Genomic DNA, 27,795 nt, shown 5'->3' with positions numbered 1-27,795 from the left:
GGTATACAAAATTCGTTTTCCCTCTTAAGTTTATAGTTTCTTGATCAGAAATAGTAATTGGAACAGGATCCGTCCATCTGTCTTTCCGTTTGTCTGTCATAATCGGAATCTCTAAAAGCTGAAAACTTTTAGTTTGATTAAGGTTTAAGTATTCTTTCTCCAAAATTCTATTGATATGCCCACAATATTTTTAGTTTCTCCCACTCACTTTTAGTATCTGGCAGTCGAGGACTCGACTACAGCGTTCTCTCTTGTTTTAAATCTATTCTCAAAGACCAAAATATGCGAGCAGCACACAAAACCCGACAAGCGGCAAGGGGACTCCACTCATTCAGGTATTTTTTTCTTTTATTAAAAGAGGGTAAGCTTGCAGCACAAAAACACGCAAAAGTATTCAAATTAAAATCCACTTCAGTAAGCAGAGTGCAGCTTTTCGGCGAAGGGCAGAAAAATAAGATGGGAGGGCAAAATATTTCCTTCCTGACAGGCCGACAAGCCAACGAGAATAATTTTCGTTAAAGGTCGAATTCTATACCATCAAACAAAGATGCTGTCATTGAGAACCAAAATCTTAAGATATATAATAATATAATGAGTTAAAGTTCTCGTAAAACGTCGAAATCTATAGCATCAAACAATGCTTATGCAATCTTAAGATATATGTATAATAATAGAGTGAGTAGTGAATGACCCTTTCTTAATTCTTTAAGCTATCTAATAGTACTCTAGTACTATACTATCTAATAGTAATACTATCTATCTTATTGAATTAAAATTCGACGTATAAAACGAATAAAATTTTATCCATTTTATTTACGCACTCATTAAAATTCCCGTGCTCATTTAAATATTTTGTTCGACAGGTAAATGAATTTTCGTGCACAAATAAATATACACGGAAATGTTTTTTGCAACAATTATTTTCATTTGACTGTCAACATTTTATATTCACCGTAAAATGTGGTATTGTTTCTATTCTTATTTGCTGACACATAAAATTAACGCTGAACCAAATGTACAATTTCTCCATAGTATGGAGATTTTGTAGTAACAAAAGAAATTAAATAATGTATAATTCCAAATTGCAAAAGGCTTCAGAGAAAGTTAAAAGTTAATATTGCAATCTATAATTGTTCAACGGATGCCAAGTGAATCGTTAATGTAATTTATTGAGCTTAGGCAAGCTTTAAATTATTTATTATTTCTATGCGTTTTTTCTTTAATTGTGGCACAATTTTATTGGCAGCTTTTTATGTACTGTCAATTTTTGGGGTTTATTTTAAGGGTGTTTTTTTGGTGGTGCAGCATAAGCAAGTTACTTCCAAAGGGTTGTATTTTGGTAATAAATTGCATTCGATTAATAGGCTTACTTTATTTTCTCAAATACACTTGATGTCTTTATATGAATAAACTTATGAATTTTTTTATATAGGAATAATACTGTTTTTTTTTTTTTATTAATTTATATTTATATACGGGTATACTGTATATTGGTTTTAAAACATTCATCTCTATGCTAAATATGACAATGAAATACACTTTTGCAGGAAACGCCACTCAGATTGTTACACATTCATTTCAGTTTCTACGTACCTCTATCACCCATGGCAACCTACATACATAAATACAAATGAATGGTATATAAATCAAATTTAAGTGAACTGAAGCATTGCTGGTATATGTACATCTAACATTGCCCATTCATTTACTCGATTTGGTAAGATTTCGGGGGAAAAAGCATACATATTCGAATTTCAAAATGGTTTTTAATGTCTCTTTAATTTGATTTTACTCAATTTATTTCGAATTCTAAACCGAGAAATGAACCAACGGCTATTTATAATTTAAATAATTTAAATTTTCTGCCAGATTCAACAAAATCATTGTTATAGATAAAATCTATAAAAAAAATCAAACCAATGAGGACTTTTTGCTACTGCGTAAATTTGCGGTTGGTCAGCATTAAAAAAAAAGTGATAAGCAATTTTTTATACATTTTCAAGTCATTAAAATTATTAGTTTCTTGCTTTTTTCATTTTTAACTTTTAGTCCTATGTTCTGCTTTTTTATTGTTGCCATTTTACTACAAGTATTGTGAAAATTAAATTATTTTTAGTTCATTTAGTTCCAGTACTAGTACTATGGTTTTTAAGGTATTTGATTTGTGTATGCAACAAATGGTATACAGTTTCCTAAAAATGATTTCACAACTTTAAGCTAACACTTTATGTACAGTTTAATGCCATTTTTGATTGAGGAAAAAAACGAACATTGGCAGACCCATTTTTCAATTTTTTTTCACTGGCTGCTTTTATGGAAATGTTTGATATCTGTTTGCTGCATATCAATTCAGTTATATTGTCAGCATACATAAAAGGCTAAAAGAGGAATATATCGTATGATGTTAAAAAGCAGAAATATTGCAACTATTTGCTGTTGCATTTGGCAATATTTACATATGTATGTGCACTTTAAGCTGCAAAATAAATAATACGATCATGCAGTAATTAAAAGAATGCTCAGTGAAATTTTTACTTTTGAAATGTACGAACGGATTTATTTGGTTCTCTACTATGTCAAATTTAAAAAATAAATCTTTCGTATGTATTTAGATTTATAAAAGTCTCTTCCCTCTGATTTTTTAGTTTTTCTTAGCAAAGTAATATAGACATATTTTTTTCCCAAAAAAAATGCACAGCAATCATCGACGTGAAAACTTTTCGCATCCACACACATTCCTCTGGATATCTGAGTACCGGAATGGCAAATGAAATATTTAACCGCACACACGACTCTTTGGCCGAAAGTTTGCCTTTATTGGCAGCAATCTGCGTGCACGGTGTCGCCTGTGATGCGAGTTTTCGCCCCGCAGGCATGGGGAAAAACAGATAGACAGAGATTCCAGACACAGACGGGCAGACCGACAGAGCCCGAAACATAATGAGCGGCATTAAAACTAATGAAAATCAACTTTGGCACACCGACGAAAAATGCCGGAAAAGCCGGTACACCAAAGGGGCGCAAGCCGAAAAGGGGATGATGATAAATATACCCCCTTGAAAAGCGCACAGCACAAAAATGTCGACTTCTGTGGCAGAGTGGAGACACAATAAAAATAAAAGCCAACGCCGCCCCACCACCACCATCATCATCATCGACCTTTCCCCCCCAGCAACCCGTTCCCATTTTCCAGCCAACTTTAGACGTCGTAACCCCGAGCAACAATAAGAAAATTGCGAGACAGACAAAGTGGAAAAACGCATAAAGATGAAGACAGCAGCAATGAGGAAAATAGAAGGCAGAAATTTCACAAAATCAGAATTGCTCTTACCCACAAGAGTAAAAAGTGAAAGTAATTGTTAAAAAACATATATGTACTTAATGCATAGGTATTTCGAAAGCCTAACACGATATATATAAAAAAGTGTATGTAATAATAAATAAATACTTCACTTTTAAAAACTTTCCTTTTCCCCCCAAAAATCCCAACAGTTAATTGCAAGATTCCATAATTAATTTATTAAAATATGAGTGTGAAGCAAAAACAGAGTTCTAACCAAAAAAAAAAAAACATATCCAGCGGCTTAAAGGACGAACCTATGCATACATATACATATGTATATCTGGATAAATATGTATCTATGTGGGTAATTGTGTGCCCGAGTCAAATGAATGTGAATCTGCAGTTGAATGCGAATGCGAAAAGCGAATGCCAGCACGAAAATGTTCTTTGACTTGGTCTTATTCTCTTAGTTTTCTCCTTTATCAGCGCTTCCCCGTTTCATTTTTGTTTGTTTTTTTTTTTCGTTCACTCGCTTTGTTGCTGTGCGATGGTGAGTAGTGTGTATGGTGTATCTTGTATCTGTAGCTGCGTCTGTGCATAATGTATCTCCGTCTTGGCGAATCGTTTGCCTTCTGTTTGTTTATGCTTCGCAACTTGACTTGGGGGGAAAAAGAGAAGAAATGGGGGCAAAGGGGAAGAAAGGGAGCAAAGGGGAATAAAAAGGAAAGAAAAGAAAAGTTTTTATGCCTTTGTCTGATGCTCGTCTGTTTGTTTATGTATACCCCTCGTATTTCTGTGGCTTACCGCGTAACTTTAATAATTTAATTAAATTCTACCAAACCTCCAAGTCTCCGGCCTCAAACTCCCCAAATCCACTGGTGTCATGCGAGTCCCGCTTTGATTGTTATTTAGGCCATTTGGCATAATGAGGCAGCATAATACTCACATAAAATCCAATTTAAGCGCATTTTTAGTGGCTAACTTTGGGCTTCCTGGTGGAAATGAAGGTTTCAAGAGCACACATTATTCACTTTCCCAAAGGAAGTGCTAAGCCCATATCTAGAATAATTAGTAATGTCTCAAAAAACGGATTTTAACGTCCATATATTTTATGCCATTTTAAATATACTAAAATCATATATCAGATAAAGATTTGGCGGATTATGTTTATAATTGGCATATTAAAATGCGCACGCAAAAACCTTTAAGTCGGTTACGGAAATTGCCAACACGAATTTCACCTGCCAGGATAACGACATTTGTGTCGATTCAACCAATGCTTTCACCCTCGGAAAAGCCATTTACATTTCCCTGCATGTGCAGCGCCCTAGAAGAGGGCAATTTACATCGAGTCACGCCCTTTCATTAAAGCTACTCATCAATTTGAAGTGCCAGGCGCTTCAGTCATTCAACAAGCTTAAGGGATTTATTCACCGCATGTATACATTCGCATATAAATGCTACATGTATGCATTTCATTTTTTTATTACATTTTATTTCATTTATTTGGCAGAGGCACTCGGCAAACAATAAATGTCAGCCGCCTGGTGATAGTAACACACTTTGCAATGACAGATACATTTGTATCTGGCAGATACGACGGCAAATACAGAACAAACGCGTCTATCATCTGGGTCGGATTCACCAAATAAACCCACGAGTTTTGTGGGTCATTTTCTTTGTACGAGTATATTATGAAACAGCACGAAGTTCTTCATCCACGGTCACGTTGTCATCTCTAGATTTCGATGGTGGCTTCATTATTTGTTTGTTTACTATGTTGCACTCGGCACGTACGGGAAATAAAGCAAAGGAAAATTGCATAAATGCCCGGGCAAAGTGTCCATTGTTCTCTGGGCCCTATCATCCTAAACTCTCCTCCCATCCTAAACTCTCCCACATCTCCTATATGTGATTTATGAAAGCTTTTTGCCCGACTGAAATTATATTTGAAACAACTTTTAGTCAACAGCTTATCAATAACAATAATAAAATCCGGAAAAACCCAGATGTGACTCTAGAAACTCATTTCACTCGTCAGCGAATCTTCAAGTTTTTTTTGTCTCTTTCAAGATCAAAAAAAAAAAAAAAACGAAACCAAAAAACTGCAGATAAGTTACGTAAAAAGTAGCCGCAATCTCAAGCTGAAACTAAGATACGGATACAGTATCTTTATCTTAATTCCCAGCTGTATCTTGTTACTGTATCTCAGAACTGTTGCTTTTCACAGCATTTTTGGTTTATATATTTCTTTCGCTTCCGCTGCTTATTTGTGGGAGAAAAACTCTTCTCCGATAGCTGTTGCATATATATATATATATATTTTTTTATAATTTTTTCATTTTTAATCATTATAATATGGTTTGTGCAGCCCAGACAGATAATGCCGAGACATTGACCTTTTTCGCAGATTTTTTGTTTGTCTCTGGCCTTTTCTATTCGCCTCGCTTCTGGGTTCTCGGTTCTTATGTCTGCTCTCTTTCTTTGTTGTCAGATTAGCCGGCCAAGTGGATAAACCAGTTTTTGCCTCCGCCACTCTTCTTGGCTTGATTCTTGGCCCTCAATCCTCACTCTTTTACCCATGTTCATGTTGCTTGACTTTGGCTAATTAGCCAAGAGTGGAAGTTGTTGTCATGATCCCTCGCCCCGCCTCGAATTTCGTAACGTTGAACTTAGGAAAATCTTGCCATGCAAACAAATTAGTTGAAGTGGCGAAAAAACGGTCTTCAATGCAGTAACGACATTTTTTTTATCACAAAACACAATATATTCATAAATTAAGTAGCACAACTCTGATATATATATTTATATATGTAGATGTATAAGCTAAATGTTTCATTCCTACTGTGTGTTTCATACCGAAGTATATAGTTTTAAAATTTTGTAAGTCCCCTTTTGTTAAACCCAAGCTAACGATTTCACAATAAAAATGGATGAGTCCCCTGAGCTTTACTCAGGTTTTCATGACTCACGTTATACCTTATGCTTTTCGCCTTCTTCGCTCTTTTTGCCCCAACAATGGACTTGCTTTGTGGAAATAAATAGGTAGAATCTGAATTTGTATATTTACATGAACATACATACATATATGAGTAGCTAACTTAAGTGTAAAAAAAGTACATTCACGGCTATATAGATTGTTATTAGAGTCGGTTGAGTTTGAAACCTTGGCACCTGCAAGTGAGAATATTGCTGAAAGCAAACACTCTGGGTCACAAGAAAATCATTCTGTCAATTCGCTTGGAGTGACAATAGCGAAATTAAATTAATTATGCAAAGCAACCCCATTTGTTTAATAACAAAATACACCCACAGCATAGTTAGGGAGGCGAGAAAACCCAAAGACAATTACCCAAAGTGTCTACTAAAATTATAAGAAACCCTCTGTGTTCCACCCTCAAAACGATACCCTTCCCCTTCCCCCTAATATCCTTCACTCGTCAATTATCCTGGCAAAGTACGTAATTATTTTTGTTGCTCGAAGGGTTCTGGGTGAAAATGTTAACTTTGTTTCCGCCTGATTGAGCACTTATTCCAATGTTATTGTCTATGCGTCATTTGCAGCACCCTCGGCTGTATTTCATTTTAAGCCCCGATTGTTGTGGTTTCTTCGGTTGCCAGTGAGTCAAGTGCAGAAAAAAAACACCAATGCTTTATGTATTTTTAAATTAAAATATTTAAAAAATTATATGAAATAGGAACGGAAACCATTTAGATTACATTGTTAATCAATGTTAGTTTTTCGAACTTACCATTTACGATGATGATGAAAATGATCGATACGAATACAATGTTGAAAGCACATTTTGATGACATTATTTGCGATGGGGATCCAACGTGGATGGCTGTCGACTAAACAGAACTAGCACCAAATTTCTGCTTGCTTTTGTTTTATTTTTTATTTTTTTTATTTCCGCGAAGGTCGTTGATTGGTCTTAATAATTTCCTTGTGGCAGTAGTTGGTTGCGTTATTGGGCGGCACCTCGCACTCCAATCTTCGCGGGTTTTTTAATCAGAGCTTTGCACTTTCCATGCCATTTACAAATTTAGCACTTTTTGCATGGGCCATAAAACTTCGCAGCACTTTTTCGCACGCACGAATTATTTTTGCTATTTGTTGCAACTTCTTTTCGAGCTCTTGTCACGTACACTTTTCTTATATTTTTATTTTTGTTTTATTCCAATATTTTCTCGTTAATAAATTAAAAGCGAAAATAAAAAAGAAAAATCTTCTTTTTTGATTGATTTTGTGTGTTTATTCACTGGATTGTTTATTTCTGAAGGCAGAAGAGCGAGACATTTTGATTGATTTAATATTATTAAAAATATACTATTTAAATATAAAAATAGGCAATTTTATTTGTTTTATTGTTTTTTTTATAATTATGTTTTTTACTATTTACGCTATATTCATAAGTTCGGTATGCGTTTTTTCTTGTTTAATAAGTTTATGAATAGTTGGAAAACCAAAACATTAGCAATACAAACAAACATAAAATCACAACAAAAACAGCTATTGGCCTTTGCACTCACACAGAGGCAATGAGCAAGCGCGGAGAGGAGAGCAAGAGAGGGAGATGCAACAGAGACGACAAAGAGCGACGGAAGACGGAAAAGGAGAGAGCGACAGCTGCGGCGCAAACGCAACAAAATGCATTAAATTAATTATTGTTGCTTTTAAAACGCTTGTTGTTGCTGGCACAAAAGAACAACAAATCGATTTGTTTACAATGCTGTTTCAAAATAATTAAACAGAAAAATGTTTTCGTGAATAGTATTATGTGTAGTTTAACTTCGCAATAGGGCTAATTTAACAATGTTTTTGCATGTTTACTTATTTTCGTGTGCCTCGTCTTGTACTTCTTTCATGCTCTCTCTTTTATGTTGCTTCTCGGATTGCCTCTCTACATTTCTCTCTCTCACTCTCGTTTGCTATGTGTTGCCAGTAAATTAAATGCGTTGAAATGCAGCCATTTTGTCTCCGCAATTGGCACTCACTTGAACTCCGGTCGAATTTTTTGTTTAGCCACAATTCTCAATTGGCCAGAATTGGGGGCATTTTCTTTGATTAGCGCACATTTCTTAAGCCTGACTTGACGATATATATTTATTTTTATTCGCTCACCCGCTCGCACATTAGCACACACACACACACGAACGCACGCACACATGCAAACGCACGAACACGCGTCCAGCGATTTTCCGACTCCCACGGCGTTCCGAGATCCGTTACAAAGAGTTACGCGTCCAACTCGCTTGGTGGTTTTTTTTAAACTACCCGATTTCTCACCACATATACAAATGTACTTCAGTCTTAGAGTGACCAGTATCATAAAAAGAGATAATCTTTCTAATGCGTTAGTTTTCGTGTGCGTTAATACTGATATTGACGAGAGATGATACAATGACTCATCGTATTCACTATAGTATATTAATAATAGTTAGATTCATTAAATAAAACTTATTTAGGCAACAGCACTTACTTTTCAGCTAATTAAACATATTTAAACATTATTGATACTTACGCATAAGGTATACAGCAAATACAAATGTTATTTATGTTATTTAAATTAAGCTATTGCAAAATAATATTTTAAACTCTAAAGAGAATTTGTTTAATTGAATTAAAATTAAAATCATTTTGTTTTGTGAGCTTGTGTACTTCTTCGTTCATTTACATAAATTTTTTTTTGAACACTTAAATTCAAAAAAGGCGCCAAAATTACTTTATTTTGCAGCCCTCGTCCACTTCAACGAAAATATTTTTACGCCTGGTGGCAACCTTTATCATATGGAACCAGTGTTGCCACATTTGATATTTTAGATTTATAATGAAAACTATTAGAAATTTGATATATTTAACAAATAAGCTGTTTACATCAGAAGCTTGTTTTGTTGCTATGCTAATAAGCTGGATAGGGCCATTTGCTATGGTTATCTACTGATTTAAATTTGCCTATCGCTTACTGTGATAATTTGAGTATACGTTAAAATACAACCATTTTGAATCGCGCGCTCATTATTAACATGCTCGGATTTTTTAGTGATAAACTCGTTAAGACGCTCTGAGTTGTGTCACCTGGCAACACTTCGTCAGATGCTCATCGAGTGTTGCTGCGGGTGGACGTGCTCGCTTTCTCTGTCCGTTACCGTTACCTCGTGTCTGCGTTCACGTATCCGTGTGTCTGTCCGCGTTCCCCGTCCGTGTGTGGGTGTAGGTGCGAATGTGTGTGTGCCTTTGGTCGCGTGTCGTCGCCGCTTTCATGTAAACGAAGATTGTGCAAAAGGTAAACGCCAAACGGTGGCAACAACAGTAAATGATAAACAGAAGCGAAACAACTAGCAAGCGCAGCAACAACCACAACAACACAAACAGCAAAGAAGCAAGCAAACAAAACTTGTGAAATACTTTTTGTTTATTTTTTTTTTATTTTGGCCTGGTCTGGTGGCAAGTGGCAAAAGCTATAAAAAACGATTCTCGAAAACAGGTTTCCTGCGTGAGCGAGAGAGAGAGAGAGAGAGACCGAAGCGTTTACTGCAAACTAGAAGCTCAACTGCTGCCGCACAGTGGTCACTACAGTTCTAAGCTTGCCCCACTGTGCGCCCAGAACTTGTTTTCTTCTTCTTTTCATTCGATTCCCCTCCCCACTCCTTCGTTCCAACTGCAGCTAACTACTCCTTTCATCGGGCGTTTTAGAATGCATATTTGGTTTATGGGAAGCTCACATGCAGCGCCCCCCGAAATCAATACGGAAAACGGTTTTTCCCGAAAGAGCCGTTACTTTTCGGGAAAATCCCCATTCCACGGCACCTCGGCTCTGCCACAAAAATCAGCTGGCTCGGCAGTCGGCGCAGCTCTGCCGGCGTCGGCAGTGGAGGGACTGCGTCGGGCGCCTAGCAACAGAGGTTAAACCTCTGACTACAGGGACGGTTCACGCTTGGGCGGTCAAAATCTCGGGGAGCAACACGTTACATAAGGTGGCTGAAAGTTTGTCAACCTCAAGTTTGGTTACTTGTGTGTCTAGGCATTATGTGATTGTTAAAATCACGTGGCTTATACAATTGTGGTTGAATATCTTATAGTTTGCATTGTTTTTAAATTTTTTGAAAGTTCTTATAGCAGAATATTCTCTTAACCAGAAGATGAATAAAACAAAATAGTAAAAGTCCAAAAACGCTAAAGAGCTTGATTTTTTATGATACCTTACTTGAAACTTCCGAGATTAGCTTTTTGCCCCTCCCCGATGTTGAAGGACTTCGGTCCTGGTCCCTACCGCCGTCAGCTGTGCGCTCAGTGCGCAGGCGCCACACACACACACACACAGATGTGCCAGCCACAGGCAGCAGGAAGCAGGCAGAAGAAGAAGAAGAAACAGCAGGAGCAGCAGAGGAGGAAAAAGCGGACCAGCCTGCTGGTTAACTGCCTGACTTTGGCCCGCAAAATTGCATTGCTGGCGTCTCGCTCGCACGCACTTACTTCGGCAGTAATGCCGGAAAATGGGAAAATGTGAATGTGAATCGATGGTGGAGGAGGGCGGGCGGTGAACAGCGCGATGTGGGCCGAAGTTCGCAGTCGGCAGTCGGCAGTCGGCTTTACATAAGTTGACGTCCGTGGCAGGCGGTCTGCTCCTGGAATTTCAGTGCCCGGCTGCAGGTCCTTTGCTCAGGTTGTGTAGACGCGCTTTTCAGTTTTTCCGGTGGATCAGCTGCTGGCGCTTTGCAACTGGTTCGGATTTTCCTTAATTTTCTCTGCGCTACCCCTACTTACTTTTGATTTGTAAAGTTTTCTTTACTATTTTTGTATTATTTTTGGTTTTATTTTTTAATTGGTTCTGCCCCTGCAAACCGGCTGCAAATGGCCAAAAGGTTCGTCGACAGTTTTGTGTTTTTTCAGCTGTTCGGCTGGTGGAAGGCAAAAAAAAAAAAATAAAAAGTGGTTAGACCTCTTTTTTTTATTACACTTTAATTTGGATTTTTTGCCATTATTTATCTCATTTCTCAACTATTGCTATTTGCCGCCTGCGTGGGCCACTTTCAAAAGCTTTTTTTCGGGGCTTCCGTCGATTAGTTTTGGCTTTATTTATTTATTTATTCCGTATTCGACGAATCATAAAGCCAAAAAAACTTGATTTGTGCGCACGGCCAGCAGTAAATCAATTTAACAATATTAAATCGCTCGTAAAACCGTTTGAAAAAAAAAAACGTCTAAACGAATTTATTCCTACATATATATCCATATATACATATAACCATGCAGACGAAGTGTTAATCGACAAACAACAACAGCAACAACGCCGGAGAAAACAACATGTGAGAGGCGGCTCAAAAAGTTAATTTAGCCAGTCGAAAAGATGGCCGCCAGGATGTGCAGCATCGCTTCCATCGTCATCATCTAGATTTTAGATGCAGCAACAGCAGCAGCAGCAGCACTCACAGATACACACGCATACCAATGCCGCTGGCAGCCAGACACTCGCACACCAATACCAATGCCAGTCCCTCTTAAAGGTGAGTCGCACTTAAAGTCTTGCATTTAAAATACCCTGCAGTCGTAAAATTGGGTGAACCTAGAGTCCCTCGAATTTGGGAAGTCAAGTGCTGGACGTTTGCAGCACAAACGCTGTGAGCTTTGACCCCTCTTTAAAGTATTTTCAAATACTTTCTTACTATTTAGAACATTTGAAAAAAGGTGCTAATAACTCAACAAGCCAGTTCCTTGTGCTGAATCCTTAAATATCCTTATAAGACGTAGATTTCCCAGAAAATCGCTTTGTGATATAGCATATCATATGTATGTTTTCTATATTATAAAGTACATGGCTTATGGATTCCTTAGATGCTTTTGAGCACGATTAAAGCTTGATTGGAAATCTGCTACTGTGTGCCCAGCAACCTATCGAATTCGAGCCTTCCGTTGCCCTTTTTGCACGTTTATAAGATAATCCTCGATAATAAATATATGTGTGGTGGCAAATGTATTTGGAAACCTTCGTCTATCAAGCCTTGTGAACTGTCCAATCAAGACGGGAATCGCATGATGAATGACCTCAGCTTTCCCATCAATCTTACACAATTGTCTCCCCTCGTCTGCCTCAAAATTTGAGCTTGAATTTCTTTGATATTTGGCGACCACTATATATCCGTTTGTCTTTCGTGTGTTGATTTTTTTTATTTTTTTTTTTTTTTGGGGCTTGCGTGCTTAGAGCATCTCCAAGTCTAACATTCCTCCTTCGCCTTTTTTTTTAGTTTTGGCAATATAAGAAACGCCAAGCGCGAATTTTTATAACCACTTGGAGTCGGAATTGGAATCGGATTTGAACCCGGGACGAAGCTGGCTAAAGATCTGGCCAGAGGAGAGTTCAAGCCAAGTGTAGGGCTGTTTTTTTTAATAGTTTTTTTATTATTTTCGTAATTTTTTTTTCGGTTTTGGTCGCGAGCCCATTGAAAAAAGCTCGTCAAACCAGTCGCCGCCGTTTGTATTTTGTTTTTGCCTCTGTTGGTTGTTTTTTGTTGCTGCTGTTGCTGTTGTTGTTGTTGATTCCTAGGCCTGGGCAAACTGGCCCCCGTTGATGACTTTTTACACATAGACGCTGGCCCGAAGAGATACCGACTGAGATACGAGTGTTAGCCAGCCCAGCCATACGGTCATATAGCCATATAGCCATCGAGGCCCAGACTACTCGACCGACAGACAAAACATACACTACACGTATCTAAACTTGTTTGAAACGTGTTACATTTTAAGAACGTTCGCCGCAAGCGGCAAGTGGCAATAATCCTTTCAAACTTGACAGTGCTGCCATGTTTGAGAACGCGAAGGGCTTGTGCCCCAGTGGGAGTGGCATGGATCCATGGATTCTCGCTTTTTTCTCCCACTTTTTTTTATTCTTATTTTTCATTTGAAACCTAGCATGTGTATCGATGTATCTACTGTGTATCCGGTACTCTATATGCTGGCTGTCAGTCTATCTGGCTCTGCAGACGTTTTGGCTGCCTTTGTTGTTATCATAATGCTTTTCTTCTTTTTCTTTTTTTTTTTTTTTTGCAACACACGGGTGCTCTCCTTTTGCTCAAATCCCACACAAAATGGTCGCACGAAAAAAAAAAAACGGAAAAGAAAGGGGAAAAAAAGTGAAATTGATATTTTCGCACAAATTGCCGTTAACAAGGATTGGTGGATGGGCAGGCACCTAGGCAACGAAAAATTTGCCTGACAAAAATTGGTTGAAAATATGCAGCGAGAATGAAATGAGAATAATAAAATATGCGAAAAAAAAGTGTTAGGTTCAAACGGGAAATTGTTTACCGTGGTTCCAAAATGATGTAATTTCGCGTGTTCGTGCAATTCAATTTCCTGCCGGCGGAAGCCCGCGTCGCTCTACTCGCCCATTGAAGTCAAACATTCGTTCCCGACCCCATCATCATCAGCCTCCCTTAAAAGTAGGAAGCCGCCACCATTTCCACTCCCACCATCTCAGCAAGTTTAAAATGTTATCCAAAAATTGTTTGGCAATTCCAGGCGCTTTTTTTTTATCGCCTTCCCCTCCCCCAAACTTTAATTGTCCCTCGAACAAATTTCGTTGAGCATACAGTGCCAGAAAATCGGGTAGATATTTATGTACATACATACATATGCCCGGCTACAGCAGCAGTGTATTATGTAAAATTCAATTTAGCTGATTTTGCTATCATAACAGCTCATCCGTTTTGGACAGCAGCCTCCTCCTTCAAAGAGTCAATAAAATTAAGGGTACTTCTTTGTGAAAAAGCCAGTTGATTCGCATGGAATGAAAATAAAATTGCTATGTAATCTTATAAGCAAAATATATATATTAGTCCTATGCCAATTTAAGTTACTTAGATAAAGTATATGAATAAAAAAATAACGCTTAATTAAATAAAATACAAAAATATTCCTCTCTGCTTCAAATATATTAAAACTACTATAAAAAAAAAGCTAGCAAATAAAATGCCGAAAAAATCTCTTTGCAAAGTGTATAAAAAGTTCGTTATTTATTTGGGCATACAATTTCCAAAGAATATTTGCCATATTTCGCATAAATAAATTATATTGAAAAGACATCCCCCCGGTCATTGCCTGCCCCCCTCCACCCTGCTGGGCTTCGTTTTGGCCGGGCCGGGCCTGGCTGGCATTGCCTATATTAACAATAATTCCTTTGTACCCGGGCATCTTGCCAAAAAGTTGGCGACCGCCCTGCTCCTGGCACAGCAGGCGACGAACGTTTTGTGGCCAATTTCCCGTACCCAGAGGCCGACTTTTTGTGTGACCCATTGTCAAGTCAAGTCAAGCCGGACAAGGTCTATCCTCGCTCCATCCACTCATGCACCATTCTGCCACCCGCTATACAGAGCGACTTTTGTCTAGAGTTAAACTCAAAAAAAAATATATAAAAAAAATCAAGAAAAAGTTGGCGAAGAAAGGCAGTACCATTGCGGCAGCGGCGTAAGCGAACTGCAAACTTTGGAGTCCATGACAACCAGTAAAACTGCTGAAAGACCATTGATTGAACCTGGTCATGCGGTTTGCTTGCATTTCCAAAGTTTCGCAACCCGACTTTGTTTGAGGCAGCTTAAAAATAAACAGAACATGTATTTTAAATCTAAGGATATCGTTCATGCGGACGGACATGGCTAGATCAACTCGGCTAGGGATCCTGATCAAGAATATACCCAAAGGTGTTACTCGTATACAAAAAAGTCTTTGTTAAAATTAAACTATAATACAAGTTTTTACAAATTCAATAAGAATTCGATCACTATTTTTAACAGAACATTATATCACACATTTAAGATGTAAGCTAAAGAACCCGCACCAAAATAAAACTCAAGTTCCAATTAGATTAGAGAAGCTTTTGTTGGCTGCTATTATAGATGTAGTAGTACCCTCCGTTGAATCGCAGTGTGGCAAGTTCATAGCGCATGGTGCCGCTCACCGGATTGGCCACCACTCGCACCGGCGACGAGGAGAAGGTAAGAGTGCGGTAGAAGAAGGCAGTCAGGAAGCTGGCACTGATCACAAAGGCCACAAAAAAACCCAGACAGAAGACACAATCCTTGTTCACTTGCAGACAAAGACAAAAGGCTGCCACAAAATCACAGATGGAGCGTCCAATTCGCGCGCAGATCGTTTGACGAAGCTGGCGAGGATTGCCCGGCAGATTGTTGCCACTAATCGTGAATGTGTGCAGCGTGCGTTCGCAGGGCGGTGGATTCGGATCTGGTCTCAGGTCGGTCAGATCCAAACGCAATCGCTGCGACTGCGATGGCAACTCAGCGGTCTGGGTTCCCAGTTCGCGATATTTTGGAATTTGGACAATCACTGCCGGCTGGAGTTGCTCCCGGCCCTCCATTGCATCAGGAATCTCGCGTGAGAAGCGACAGATTACTTCCAATACATTGTGCAACTGCTTAGGAGATCCTGGCATTTTTGAAATACCTGTCTTGGTCTGGTGACCCTGATCATCTTCTGATTTCTGACCCTTAACTGCGGACTGAGCACTCGTGCTCGGCTCATCATCCAGCTCTGAAATCACCCGATTGTTCTCCAACCGATCCGCATTCGAAAGATGCTCCTGTGGGTCGAGTTGTGCAGAAGCCTCCGTCTCTGTGGCGCCTAAATTCGCATCTTTTAGATACACAACATGACCATGTTCAACGGCGGGTGGCATATATATTATAACTTGACGTTGAGAATCCGGGGATGACGACCTCTTGTCCTCATCGTTCTTATCCATATGATTATCCATTGCGTTGTGTTGAAAACTGGGAATTTTTTTGACCAGCTAATACAAAATTTGAGTGATAAATTCAGTTCCGGTGTGATAGTTGTCAACATCGTTTTGTATATGCCGAAATTATGTTGACTTCAGTAGCTTGTAAGACATTTTTCGATACTTTTCCAAATTTGATCTGTGGACGCTGTAAACTTAATGGCGTGCAGGGAGCCACCGCAGACTGCGATCGTCATTAACTTGCTAATTGGCGATTTGGTTCAGGATGCCGTTAACGAGCCCCGCAAACTGTCCGAGCAGAAGAACACCTGCCAGCGGCTCTTCGATATTTTGGGCTTTCAAGCCGACGAATGTTTTGAGGATTTGGAAGATAGTGATCCGGCTGCAACACACAGCTCGATCACCGTACGCACCAATTCAAAATCGAATCTAGGCGGAGCAAACAAACGGAATTGGTACGGATGGATGTCCAAGGCATTGGCGGAAGGTAAAAAATATCAAAATAATGCATAAACCAATCTATAAAAAAAAGATAGGAACTGTCTCTTGGAGTTGTCCTTGAAAACTCTGAAAAATAACACTACTGTCATAAATCCATAAACAGTTTCATTTTGGTGAAACCAGATGTCACCCGCATTTATTTAGTATAGTTACTATAACTGTATCAACCCGCAGAAAATTCGGAAGACGATGTTGAGATCTTCAGGAAGAAGGATAGCGATGTGCTCAAGGACATCCACTCGATCGGCGTGCAGACGGAACAGCCGCGCCGGCGCATTAGAGTTTGTCCTGTGGACTTTGCCCCGGCTTTGGCACCCTGCGAATCGACACGTCACACGATATTCATCGATGCCGTTTCCATGCAGATTCCAAATGCACTAGGTCGACCACCGCTGGCCGATCGTTTTTGCTATATGCTAACCGATTTCGCTTCGGCACTATATTGTAGTCTCGCCATCATGTGTTGTTGCACACCCAATATGTTGAGATAAATTAGAATGCGCAATGCTGGTTGGAACTCTGTTCTGCTAATTCTGTTTACTGCATTTTTACTCATACAATCACGTGCAAAACGAATCATTCTTATTACAATTATTTGGACGGCATGCCGACATTGGTCTGCAAGTTGCCATAAAAGTGGCTTAGTAAGAGGTAAAGGCACCACAGGCACAGGACAATGAAGAGTGCCACTGTTAAATTCTCGCCGATTATAGAGGCGAATGCGACAATCGTATCCGCCGTCTGCACAAGGACCTGCCACATCCTTTGGTGCAGTGGGGGTCTTTGCATAGCCGTGGCCGATGTCACCGACTCCACCTCGATGTGGATCGTGTGCTGCTGGATCTTGCTGGGCTTGTCCGTTTCGAGATCGATACCACCGCCGCGTACAGCCGCCAGCTTCGCCTCCAAATCCTTGCTATTCATATTACTCTCGTCCGCTGCTGTCCACGAAGTCTGACTACTCACCTCGCAGGTGGGCTTGATTGTGACATCCGATAGCCGCGAAAGACTCGATGATCTATGCTCCACGATTTGATCTTCTGTTAAGATATCAAAGGCTGTTAGCCCTTCAATAAGAACGGAATTATACATTTATCTTACCTTGCTTAATAGCTAACTCTTCGGATCGGAATCGCTTCATGCGGCTTGTTTGTCCATATTCACTCTTTGGGAGCTTGATGTATTCCTCAAACAAATTGCACTTGCTGATCTGCCTGTGGGTTAGTTGGTCCCTTGGAATCTGAACATCTTTGTGCTCAGCATTCCAGCCAATAGATGGCGCTCTGATGCTATCATCCACTCTTTTTTCTGCTTGTGCAGTTATAGAGATATCGTCTCCAGAAGTGTCACTTTTTGAACTAAGCATGTAGAGTTCTTCTAGTCGCTCCTTGCCTTTGTGATTCAATATGTTTTTCGTGTGAAAATCATGAGTGTGAGTTAAATTTATTTTCTACCATTTCTGTCATTTAAAATCAGTCTGGCTAAAAATTCGTAGCAAAGGGTTGCTTTATCATCTGCCTCAAACGACCATGGCAGACCGGCAATTGAGCCTCGTTGGCCAGTGGATAATTTTTGCGCTAAATTAAGCAATTTCCTTTCCTGTCTGGCCGGGCAAAACCAGAAGCTGCTGTCCATCGACACTTCAGGGTCGACTGTCGTCTATGGATTTTCCTGTCTAATATGACAATTATGACGGTCTACTGCACTAATGTTATTTTGCATAAGTGCATTTTAGGAACCAAAGCAAAATATAGGGTAGCTCCTTAACTGAGATTTCACTTGCCTGGTGAATTTACTTTCAAAAGACTTTCAAAAAAAGAACCGTCTAAATATGTAATTATTTTAATAATTATTGGAAGTTGCAAGGTCAAAAACATTTACCCCGAAATTTAAGATCAAACAACTACTTTAATATACCAACACAATAAATAAAATAAGATAAAAACTTTTGCTTCAGGCCACACATAAACTGCCATTTTATTATCTGATATATTTTTTTGTGCACATTCGCTTTAGATCAAAATTCATCCCCCAGATTTAAACCACAATTTCCGTTCAATGGCAAAAAGCTGTCTCCGTATATTTCATAATTTGTTCGAGGGAAACTTTTCGATGAAACTCTATTAAAGCAGAGGGGACATAATAAATTCATGGAATATCTCGACTTGTCCGGGTGCTACGTACATACATGTGGCATGTGGCAAGCAAGTACGCACATTTGCAGTGTGGAAATCAAAATCCAAGGGGCTTGGATGTGGAACTTTTCTCGTTGCTGTCCTATAGTAGAGTAAGTCCTTTGGTGTCCAGTGCGCACCTGCTACTCAGTGGTCGTGTTTTTTATTCGTTGGCTTGTTGAGGGAACAGAGGTGGAAGGAATGGTTCTTTTGGTCCGGCCATTGTTATCATTTAAAAGGCTTAAGTGCGCCGAAGATTTATATTTATATATATTTGAAAGAAGGGGAATGAAACGACAGCAGACGCTGCGACGAGAAAATAAGATAAACGTACACGTTATTGATTTTCCACTCGCATGTGCCGGCCAGTGTGTTTGCCTTTGGATGATGCTGTTGCCATGGACTGCATCTCCCTGCTTTGCCGCTGCTTCCGCTTTTCCCCCTTTGTGGCGCAGTTTTGTCGCCTGTCCAAAAAATTGAATTCAGGGCGCGGGAAGATGGGGGGCATGGTGTTTACGTGGGCTGTGTGGACTGTGGGTGCTACGGAGTGGGCTTAACTGGGCAGCCAACGCCTGCGCTTGATTCATCTGCCAGTTGATTGGTGTTTGTGCGAAAGTGTTGAAGCAGAACAACTGGGATTGAGTGGCCACCATCCTTTATCCGCCAGCTCGCAGCTCCCAATTCGCCCCTTCGGCGGCATGATGTTAAGCTTTATTTGTGTTGCCTACTTTGAGGCGGCACCGAGGGGCACGCAAATCGATCGTGCTGTCCGTCTCATATAATGGATTTAAACAAAGCCAATTTCGTGAATGCATTTCGTGGGCAAATCCATTCGATTATAAATTAACATTTTTACAAAAAGCGTTTTAAAGCTGGCCACAACAACAGATGTAAAATCATTTAATCATTATTACGTTAGGTAAAGAATAAAAGACCATAGACATATATTAATGTTCATAAATATTTAATGAAAATCATTTCATAATGCTAGGCAAGGATATTAATGTTAAGGATATTTCTTTTACCAAAAGATTCCGTTACGCTTAGGTAAATCCCATAATCTAAAACATGTGTCTCACTAGATTAATTGCTGTTTTCATTTGAAATTATTGTTAATTAAATTCGCACCCTTTGTTGTCACCAGCGCGTTTTTGGCAACCTTCCTGATTACACTGCCTGAAAATGTGTCGGCCTTTTTCTTGGATTTATGAGGTGTGGCTGATTATTTTCGGTGCCGCACGATAACTATATATATATATGAATATATGTACATATATATCGCTCTATATAACCAAATGGTGCAACTGGGCATATATAGTAGGCGTCTAACCGTTGCCAAAAGTTCCAGTCTGCGCTTCGTGCTTGGCCAGCTCGTAAATAATATTTGTTTAGAGATATTTTTGCCTTAATGCTTGTTTGTTTCCTATTACCCTGGGCCAGCTCGTTTATCATCTTGGCCAAAGCCGGCAGTTTCGGATGCAGCAGGAGGAGCAGAAGGAATTGCCACTTGCGCAGCATGCATTCAATTAGCGCCTGGCAAGATGCGGATTTTCGTCGTGTCATATTATTATCATAAAGCTCATAATTTCTTGGCTTGTTATTCAGATGTTGGTCAAGATGTACAGATAGAGCTGGCTTGAAGTTTTGCCTTGTTAAGATAAATCATTAGGTCTTAATAGTTTAAATAGTTCAAAGTTGTATGTTATAGTAAATAAGCTCATAAGCATATAAAACAATTTCAAACACAAATTGATCGTGTTAACTAATACCTTATATTCTTTCCACTAAACACCATGATGTTTTAAAGACTCAGTTTAGTTATAGAATTGCTTTACACCTGCCAAAGGCTTGAAGAGGCTGTCAAAACGTTTGCCACTCTTGTCTACGGCAGGAGGTAAGTAAAATTCCGTGTGAATCCCCAACCAAGGATCCCCGCCGCTTCCCCATCCTTGTGGCAATCAGTAGCTGGCTATTTTCTCACCTGGCCACTTGGCGCTTAGACATGGCCCGCTGCTGGTTAGTTGGCATTTAATGGCATTTGACACTCTTCGCCGTGTCTGTTAGCAAAAACATCACGAGCAAATAGAAAATGGAGAAAGAAAAAACTGATAGGGATAGGGATGTCATATTGTCAAGTAACCAGACCGTGAAATACCTGGTACACAGGTAAAGAATTACTTTTAGTGTTTTAGCATGGAGAGAGCATTCTACAAAAAGCATTAAATGGTGCTGGCCAGGTCAACTTATTTACAATAAGTTAAATTGGCTAAGTAAGCTTAATTCATACCAAAATATAATACGTTTTTAGCTTGCTAATGTTCTTAAAAAAACATAAATGATTAGGCATTTATATTTATTTGATCGAAATGCAATATGCCCGTGAGAACACCGTGCAAAAGACAGGATAAGGGAGAGTAAAATGGAATGGAAATATTGATAGGAAAATCAATAGACGGCGATAAAGGAGATAGAAGGACAGGCAGCAGGCTGCTTGGAGCCGGTCGAGCACTTGCCTAATGAAGTTGTTCCTTAAATCGGCAAAGGCATCGACGAAGGACCACGAAGGACCAGCGAGGAGTAAAAATAAAAAGGAAACGCTTTCTGGGTTCCCCGGACAACGGCAATAACAACATCAATGCACTTAATGCTCTTGTTTGCTTAACTTTATTTGATGTCCTGGCCTTGGTTACTTTTCCCATACCCTGCGCATAACCATATGTACATATAAGCCAAAAGCCACGCAATTTGCCATGGCTTTTGTCTATGCCATATGTACAAATGCAGGAAATGTAATTTGTAGATAGCAGAAAAATTCCGATTAGAAGGCGGCCACTGATTTGCGATTGCTGATTTTATGATTTTATCTACGAAATGCGAGTCTCTCGAATTATTATGATATGTATTATCCCATGTACAGTACAATGTTTTAAATTATTTCTCGTGCTCAATTTGCCTGAATTACATTTTTTTTTTTGTGCAGAGCTCGCAAAGTGTATTCAATTATTCAGGTCTTACGTACTCTAACTTTAGCTGCTGTCCTTCTGGCTGGGCTTGTTATTGTTTTCGAGCGATGACTATGTTGTTTACAAATGAACGCAGCTTACGCAGCACGAATGGCAGCACAAGGACCTTTTTCTGCCAGCCACATGCTGACCACTGGCTCCCAGACAAGAAAAGAGGAAGAAGAAAAAAGAGTGATGAGGAGGGGGGGGGGCTCGTACGAAAGCAGGACATCATTTTGCTGGTCTCGAGTGTAATGCATTTAGCGGTGAGCGGTGGCACGGAAAATATTCGCTCTGCCGATATGGTTTCGCCTTGCACCGAATACTTGGCTTATTTTGCGGTCAAATTAATGCAGCTGCAGGAGGCAGGAGGACCAGGGCCAGGATGTCTGCAACTCGTTCACGGTGCATGTATTTTTAATTAATTGCAAGACCCCCGCCCCATCCCCTACATTTTCCGCAAGGTAACAGGAGCTGGTTTTGCCCGGCCATCGCATGCCATTTCGTCCTCCCATGTGGTCAGCCCCATTCCTCGTCCTCCCTTCCTTTCTCGTTCCACGTTCGTGTCCGTGTTACTCCTGGATTCCTGCCTCCTGGAAGGAGTGTGTCTGTGTGCCTGGGCACTCCTGGCACAATAATAGGTTTACTTCCACTTTTTTGCAGTATCCTGCATTGGCGATGCTACCAGGGATGTCGATTTCAATTATGGAAGACATGAATTAATTATTGCTCTCAACTTAAGTAATTGATTTAAATTAGTTATTTCATTGAACAAGTCGAATTTGATATTCAGGGCCAAAGCAACAGTATAAAATATATGATTTAACTTTTTTAAGATAGCTGTCTATATTGTGTAGCCTTTCTTTATGGTTTAAAATTGATATTATAAACAATTTAATTTATTAAAGGGCATTTTAAAGTCGCATAAAGAAGGTTTAACATTTTGTTATCATAATTTTTTCGCATATGACCGCAAGTCACCAGCAGCGCTACATCATTTGCGGTTAATTGTAATTAAAGTTCAGTGGTATGCTCCAAAGCACACATGTTGCCCCTTCTGCCGGCTAACTTTTCCGGGTGGCCACCACAAAATACCGAACCATATCGCATCCTGTGCGGAGCTCAGAATTTCATGCTCATGATGTCACAATTTGAAACACTTCGACATACATACATACATACGTATTCATAGATGTCAATTTCCCAAGCCAAATTTTTGTGACAACAATCGACTAGAACGGAGATTATAATCCACCGCCCAAGCTAGAATGCCGGAAACGAAACCCAAGACGCACTGCCGACCCAGCAATGGCCTCGACCAGACGGAGGAGTCCGACACTCGTCTGGCTGCCAATCTGGTCACCCAAAGGAACCTCCAATTGCACCCACGTCCACAGCACCCACGCCCACAGCGAGCTCGTCGAGATGCCACCGGCTTTACGTCCAACCAGGAGGTGCGGCTAAAAGCCGGCGACATGCGCATGGCCCGGCTGCAGATCAGTCTCTCCCAGCTGCGAACCGCAATGGAGGAGTCGGGCAAGCAGCTGAAGGACCTCTGCCAGCAGGTGCGGTTGAATGTGGATGCTGAGTGAAGGGTCCTGGCTGAAGAATTCCTTTGCAAATGCATAATCATTCGGTTTAGGTGGTGCCAAATTCAAGTGCTAACGATGAAATAAAGATAAAAAGAAATAATGTACATAATGTCATTTGGATCTCAATTTTCTTCCTCTTTTAACGAAGATGTTTTATGTTGGGCTCACAAAATACTATTTATTTATTTGCTTGATACTTTAATTTTTGATGCAACATGAATGCTATAAAAAATCATAAGATTATAAAACTTTTAATGCTAGTCCATACAAAACATATATACATACATATACCACGCATATTTGCGAAATCACCAATGACCGAATTATGACAATCAAAATACTAACGAATTTAATTCCGTTTCTCATTGCAGGCTGCATGGATCCCATGTCAAATTCATTTATGAGTTTTAGCACTGCAACAGACGAAGCTCATTCGAAGCCCACCAAAAAGCATTTGGCTGTTGTTCCACGAAGTCAACAAAGAGAGACAGGTATGTATGTACATAGATATGTGATGTATACATATACATATGCGATATATGCGAGTTGCATTCATATGTTAATATGTACATAAATGGAGGTGTGCAGACTGTGCTTTCTCATAATTCCCGGCCCCAAATCCCTTTCGCACTTGGGAATTTGGTTGGGGAAAGCGTGATGGCTTGATTTAAATTAAAAATTTATTGCATATTTTTTTGCTCCACCCATCATTGCATATTGCCCCTTGTGTGAGTGTGAGTGTGGGCCCAGGAAAAAAATGTGCAAGCTTGTATTTAAAAGAAAGAAAAAAAAGAAATATATATATATATATATATATATAGGTATACCTACTCGTTCGTGTGTGTGTATAAATTAAATTTGTGTGCGCCTTTGAACGCGCACAGGACGAACAACCGGCAACATGCATGAACATGCCATGAACTCGAATTTCCAACGCCAACGGGTTAAGGATGTCCTGGCCTGGGGAAAACTGAAAGATATGTGGGCATAGTCAGTGGGTAGCAGGGCGTTTCAAAACGAAGGTAGTGCAATACATTCATACATACATATGTATGTACAATATATACCGAAAGGCAAAGGAGCCACGGCGGGTACCCTCTGCTGAGTTAAGGGTCTGGCGGTCTGGCACTTCAGCAACCGTTTTGATTACTCGCATGTTTTCGCGTGCAACTAAATTAGCGCACGTGTAATCAAGTTCTTTTCGCTGAAAAACAACGAAAAAATATGGAAAATGGAAACATTGAGGCTTGTGTGAGCGAGTACGCTACTTACCCCGCCGCCTTCCCATTTCCCATTGCACACAAAGACTACATCCATTAACCTCCTGGTGCCCTCGACTTGGAGCTCATATTTGTGTGTGACGTTCGTTGTCGGCAGGATGTTTAAACTAAAGTAATTGATGTCCCCTCGTATGACGTATTTTGTGAAAAGTGCATATTCGACCATAAATCATTTCAATCGTGCCATAAATTATTCAACGAAAGTTTGTGTCTAACAAAATCAGTAGTGTTTTTTAGCTCTACTGAGCCAAACTAGTTTTATTTTCATAAAAGATTTTAAGTACACCTATCACCGATTTAGTTAAAACTGCTCGTTTTGTCGTATAACATATTCGTTGCAAAAGAAGTGGCGCCCCCGTGGGGTGATTATGAAAAGGTTTTGATTACTGCAAGAGTATATCATGGGTCTTCACAAATTTCTATCTTTTGGGCTTAAACCTATCTAATACAAATTACATTGCACCATATATACATATATAATATAAAATATTGACTGTGTATATATATATATAAAATATTATATCATATTGACCGTGTTGAATATATTTTAGGGTTGAGAAAATGTGTTTATAAACAAATTTCCCCTTTAAAACAAACAAATTGCTTGCCAAGTCATAATAACCTCGAGCAGTTTGCTTAGTTTGTTGATAAATTTTAAATTTATCATTCTAGTACTTTTAACGGGTCAGTTGAGTGAGGCAAAATTTGTCCGCTTGCGATGACTCGAGCCCTCAGTTTTTGATTTGTGCAATACTCAATTAATGATCGAAATTTTCCGAGAGGTACAAACGAAGGGAAATCCTGCTCGCTCATCGTCAAGTTCTTAACTTCATAGCTCACATTCTGTGGTGGAGTTAAGCATTTTAGTTTTTTTTTCTTAACACTTTCTAAAGATTATACTCACAGCTCGAAAGGGGCATTTGAATTTAACGTTTGAATGCTTTTTCAAATTTTGTACGTACATATTGAACAATCGATTCTTGTTAGCATTTTCGAGAATGTAACATCCATTAAACTGAACATCATATAATTTCATTTTCTGTTTGCTGTTCAATTTCCAAAAATCCAGAGCGGCATGCACGGTAATATCGTCAACTGTGCGTTTGAAAATATGAACGGAGTCCATATAGGTGCGATTGTCCACTTGGTATACCTTACACTCGAATTTTTCATACAAATCCGTATCTAAATGTGTAATGTTTACTTCTTTGATGTAAACTCGAAAGTTTCGCTCCTCGCATCTCATACTGTTAAATATGAGAGTGGCGCTGAAGAATAAAAGCAAAAAATTCATGACTACAGTTAAATCACAGCTGCTGACCGACTTTTATCCATTGAACTTATAAATATGAACATTAATTCTTCAAAGCATTTAATGTAATGGTTCTGTTTTTGTTACCATATAGCCCATTAAAACGTATGAAAGCCATTCTATTAATCGGGTGTAGTCAATTTTATTTTATATACTTTTTATGGTCCGATCAACGGCGAACTACACGACCATGGATGGTTAATTGCATGGCTCTACGTTTCTTAATGAATATGTTGCAGTCCGAAGTAAATATCATTTCTGGCGTATAGCTGGGTATAACCTTTGGATTGATGGTAAATTCATCAACGTAATACCTTTTGTTCTTGAATAAAAGTTTGTCAATATAAAGATATATCTATTTAATTAGACTATAATAATTAAATGAGTTTTTACTTACCATTACAAAAGGACAGTTCAGTGGAAAATTCGAAACTCGTCGCAGCTCATCGGCAATCAACTTAAACAAAATTTGTGATTGTAGAGCTGACAGTGCCTGACAATAGTCAATTTCCATTGCAGTGTAGTTGATTATGGATTTGCCTTGTTTAAAGGAAAATACGTACGCGCCTCTGACGTCATTAACCTCTTTTCTTAACGAAAATTCAGCGGAAAATGATTTGGATCCAGAATTCGGTGATTTTTTATGCAAACGGCAGCTAAAGTTTTGCACATACTCTGGTGAATGAATCGGACACTCAATTTGTGTCATAGAGGCGTCCATCTTTTTAAATCAAAATAAATAATTTCTGCACTAAGATACGTTTTCAACGATACAAACCTTTGCCCCGACATAAAAACCAATGGATGTATACAAGACCGTAAGAACCAGGCGTAAATTTTTATTACGTATCATTTTGGTGAAGAAATATTTTATGACTGCATTAAAAATGTAGAGCTTTGTCAAAAACGTTGTGATTTTGTCAAAGGAGTAGAAATAATGAGTTTTTGATCCGTTTTTAATTGCACCGTAATTCGTAATTCGTTTCACACGAAATTATTCTTTTATCAATAATTATTTGGTTTTTTTTCAAATATTAACGTCTAATGAGCCATAATATTCAAACCACAAACTATAAGGCTTTATCGATATATTTATGTTTTTATTTCTTCTTAAGAAATTCATTTTCTCAAGTGTAAATATATTTATAGCCTGGGCATAACTTTTCCGCGGGCAATAGCTCGTGATGCTATAAAAGTTTGATTAAGATAAAATTCGATTAGGGATCGGAACGTTCCAGACGGCACAAATGATGGAAAATCCTGCTCGTCCATATAAAGATTTTTCATGGTGTAGTTGAAGTTCTAATAAGAAATGCTATAATGTTATAATATCATTAGTAATATCAACACTTACCGCTTTCAGAGGACACTCCACGTTGGAAAATCTTTTAAAGGTTTTGGAATATATGTTCACTAAACGATTTTTTTGAATACTTCCCAGTAGGAGGCAGGCATCTAATCGACCTTCGTATAACTTCATTTCTTGACCATTTGGCCTAACGAAATCCAGTACGTTTCGAGCATCGAATTTGCCAACTTCACGATTTAGCAACATATGACAATTTACATAGCTGCGATTACTACTTTGATCGACTTGGCAACCCAAAGTTTCGATGGTCTTAGTATCGAAAATCTTAGTGCTGATATGATCAACGACTATTCGAAAGTTTCGCTGTGCTGAGTCCACGCAATATAGAATTAGGAAACAGTAAAGCCAAAATAAAGTTCCCATTTTAAAACTCTAAACTGCAATGCTCGAACTCTATATAATGATTAATTTTCCAACCGAATAACCAAGTAATTTCAGAGAATTCTCGAATTATATTTTGTCTAAACAAATTTATTTTTAAGCTTGCTGTCATTATTATTCATTATGTTCCTTGTAATCGATTGTCGAAT

The 27,795-nt window shown here is 39.0% G+C and overlaps 9 protein-coding genes across 16 annotated transcripts in view, besides 2 other annotated features; 3 read left to right on the top strand and 6 right to left on the bottom strand.

Annotated features, from left to right (window-relative positions):
• The window catches only part of kuz (kuzbanian), an 89,273-nt gene extending 80,710 nt beyond the window's left edge, over positions 1–8,563 (bottom strand). For 3 of the 5 annotated variants that reach the window (NM_165047.3, NM_001014481.3, NM_001103690.3), the window contains exons 1-2: positions 8,409–8,563; positions 7,036–7,560 (exon numbers count right to left, since the gene is read on the bottom strand). In NM_165047.3, the coding sequence (NP_723825.1) occupies positions 7,036–7,099 (64 nt within the window). In that variant the 5' untranslated portion in view covers positions 7,100–7,560; positions 8,409–8,563. Of the gene's footprint in view, positions 1–7,035; positions 7,561–8,281 lie in introns of all 5 variants that reach the window. The other 2 variants (NM_057839.5, NM_001103689.2) reach the window with 1 other exon arrangement.
• Positions 214–262: a mobile genetic element.
• An 810-nt stretch (positions 8,564–9,373) lies between the features above and the next one.
• Positions 9,374–27,795, top strand: part of B4 — a 48,705-nt gene continuing 30,283 nt past the window's right edge. Inside the window, exons 1-3 of one of the 3 annotated variants that reach the window (NM_001273516.1) lie at positions 9,374–9,570; positions 11,399–11,791; positions 23,676–23,795. The gene's annotated coding sequence lies outside the window, so the exon portion shown is untranslated. Of the gene's footprint in view, positions 9,571–10,930; positions 10,951–11,398; positions 11,792–23,675; positions 23,796–27,795 lie in introns of those variants that run through there. The other 2 variants (NM_057977.4, NM_165046.1) reach the window with 2 other exon arrangements.
• Positions 14,915–14,974: a mobile genetic element.
• CG16853 (uncharacterized protein) lies at positions 15,069–16,434 on the bottom strand. 2 transcript variants are annotated; one of them, NM_001273517.1, is made up of 1 exon: positions 15,069–16,121. In NM_001273517.1, exon 1 carries the CDS (start codon positions 16,048–16,050, stop codon positions 15,145–15,147), a length of 906 nt encoding a protein of 301 aa, NP_001260446.1. In that variant the 5' UTR covers positions 16,051–16,121; the 3' UTR covers positions 15,069–15,144. The 2 variants fall into 2 exon arrangements, with proteins under 2 accessions (NP_001260446.1, NP_609663.2); NM_135819.2 differs by having other exon boundaries at positions 15,142–16,434.
• On the top strand, positions 16,126–17,064 carry CG9263 (uncharacterized protein). The gene is made up of 2 exons (NM_135818.2): positions 16,126–16,522; positions 16,711–17,064. Exons 1-2 carry the CDS (start codon positions 16,234–16,236, stop codon positions 17,025–17,027), a joined length of 606 nt encoding a protein of 201 aa, NP_609662.1. The 5' UTR covers positions 16,126–16,233; the 3' UTR covers positions 17,028–17,064.
• On the bottom strand, positions 17,056–17,951 carry CG16852 (uncharacterized protein). The gene is made up of 2 exons (NM_135817.3): positions 17,638–17,951; positions 17,056–17,576 (listed from the first exon to the last, which is right to left on the bottom strand). The coding sequence occupies exons 1-2, from the start codon at positions 17,900–17,902 to the stop codon at positions 17,128–17,130; spliced, it is 714 nt and encodes a 237-aa protein (NP_609661.3). The 5' UTR covers positions 17,903–17,951; the 3' UTR covers positions 17,056–17,127.
• CG15638 (uncharacterized protein) lies at positions 22,924–23,411 on the top strand. The gene has a single exon (NM_135816.3). The coding sequence runs from the start codon at positions 22,981–22,983 to the stop codon at positions 23,302–23,304; it is 324 nt and encodes a 107-aa protein (NP_609660.1). The 5' UTR covers positions 22,924–22,980; the 3' UTR covers positions 23,305–23,411.
• CG33645 (uncharacterized protein) lies at positions 25,248–25,878 on the bottom strand (the record flags this gene model as incomplete). Its single annotated transcript, NM_001032089.3, has 2 exons — positions 25,248–25,427; positions 25,489–25,878. The coding sequence occupies 2 exons, from the start codon at positions 25,876–25,878 to the stop codon at positions 25,248–25,250; spliced, it is 570 nt and encodes a 189-aa protein (NP_001027260.3).
• On the bottom strand, positions 26,066–26,617 carry CG33644 (uncharacterized protein; the record flags this gene model as incomplete). Its single annotated transcript, NM_001032088.1, has 2 exons — positions 26,066–26,218; positions 26,294–26,617. The coding sequence occupies 2 exons, from the start codon at positions 26,615–26,617 to the stop codon at positions 26,066–26,068; spliced, it is 477 nt and encodes a 158-aa protein (NP_001027259.1).
• Positions 27,040–27,628, bottom strand: CG33643 (uncharacterized protein; the record flags this gene model as incomplete). The annotated part of the gene is made up of 2 exons (NM_001032087.1): positions 27,040–27,198; positions 27,251–27,628. The coding sequence occupies 2 exons, from the start codon at positions 27,626–27,628 to the stop codon at positions 27,040–27,042; spliced, it is 537 nt and encodes a 178-aa protein (NP_001027258.1).

Source organism: Drosophila melanogaster, chromosome 2L (assembly GCF_000001215.4).
Source record: "Drosophila melanogaster chromosome 2L".
Lineage (NCBI taxonomy): Eukaryota > Metazoa > Arthropoda > Insecta > Diptera > Drosophilidae > Drosophila > Drosophila melanogaster.
Note: the sequence above shows the minus strand (reverse complement) of the source record. Positions and strands in the feature narration are given on the sequence as shown.